General features: G+C 65.8%; 1 protein-coding gene across 1 annotated transcript in view; it reads right to left on the bottom strand.

Moving 5' to 3' along the window:
* Positions 1–212, bottom strand: part of ATOH8 (atonal bHLH transcription factor 8) — a 31,816-nt gene extending 31,604 nt beyond the window's left edge. The window contains exon 1 of the mRNA XM_077766695.1: positions 6–212. Coding sequence (XP_077622821.1) covers positions 6–212 — 207 coding nt within the window. The remainder of the gene's footprint in view (positions 1–5) is intronic.
* Between the last annotated feature and the right edge of the window lie 7 nt (positions 213–219).

Raw genomic sequence — 219 nt, 5'->3', positions numbered from 1 at the left:
GCGACCGGCTGCAGCCTCTGGGTCCTGTCGCGCAGCCCGTTGGTGGCGGTGGCGCCGTGCTCGGGCGCTTCCAAGTCCAATCGGAAAGTTTTATAGCCGTTCGCGCGCCGCGCCGGCTCCTTGCCTTTCCGCTTGAGCTTCTTGAGGCCGTTCAGCTCCTTCACGCACACGGTCTTCCACGGCCCGTCCTCGAGAACCGGGATGTGCTTCATGGTGCGG

Source organism: Crocuta crocuta, unplaced genomic scaffold (assembly GCF_008692635.1).
Source record: "Crocuta crocuta isolate KB4526 unplaced genomic scaffold, BGI_CrCroc_1.0 scaffold275, whole genome shotgun sequence".
NCBI lineage: Eukaryota > Metazoa > Chordata > Mammalia > Carnivora > Hyaenidae > Crocuta > Crocuta crocuta.
This window is presented reverse-complemented; position numbering and strand designations above follow the sequence as displayed.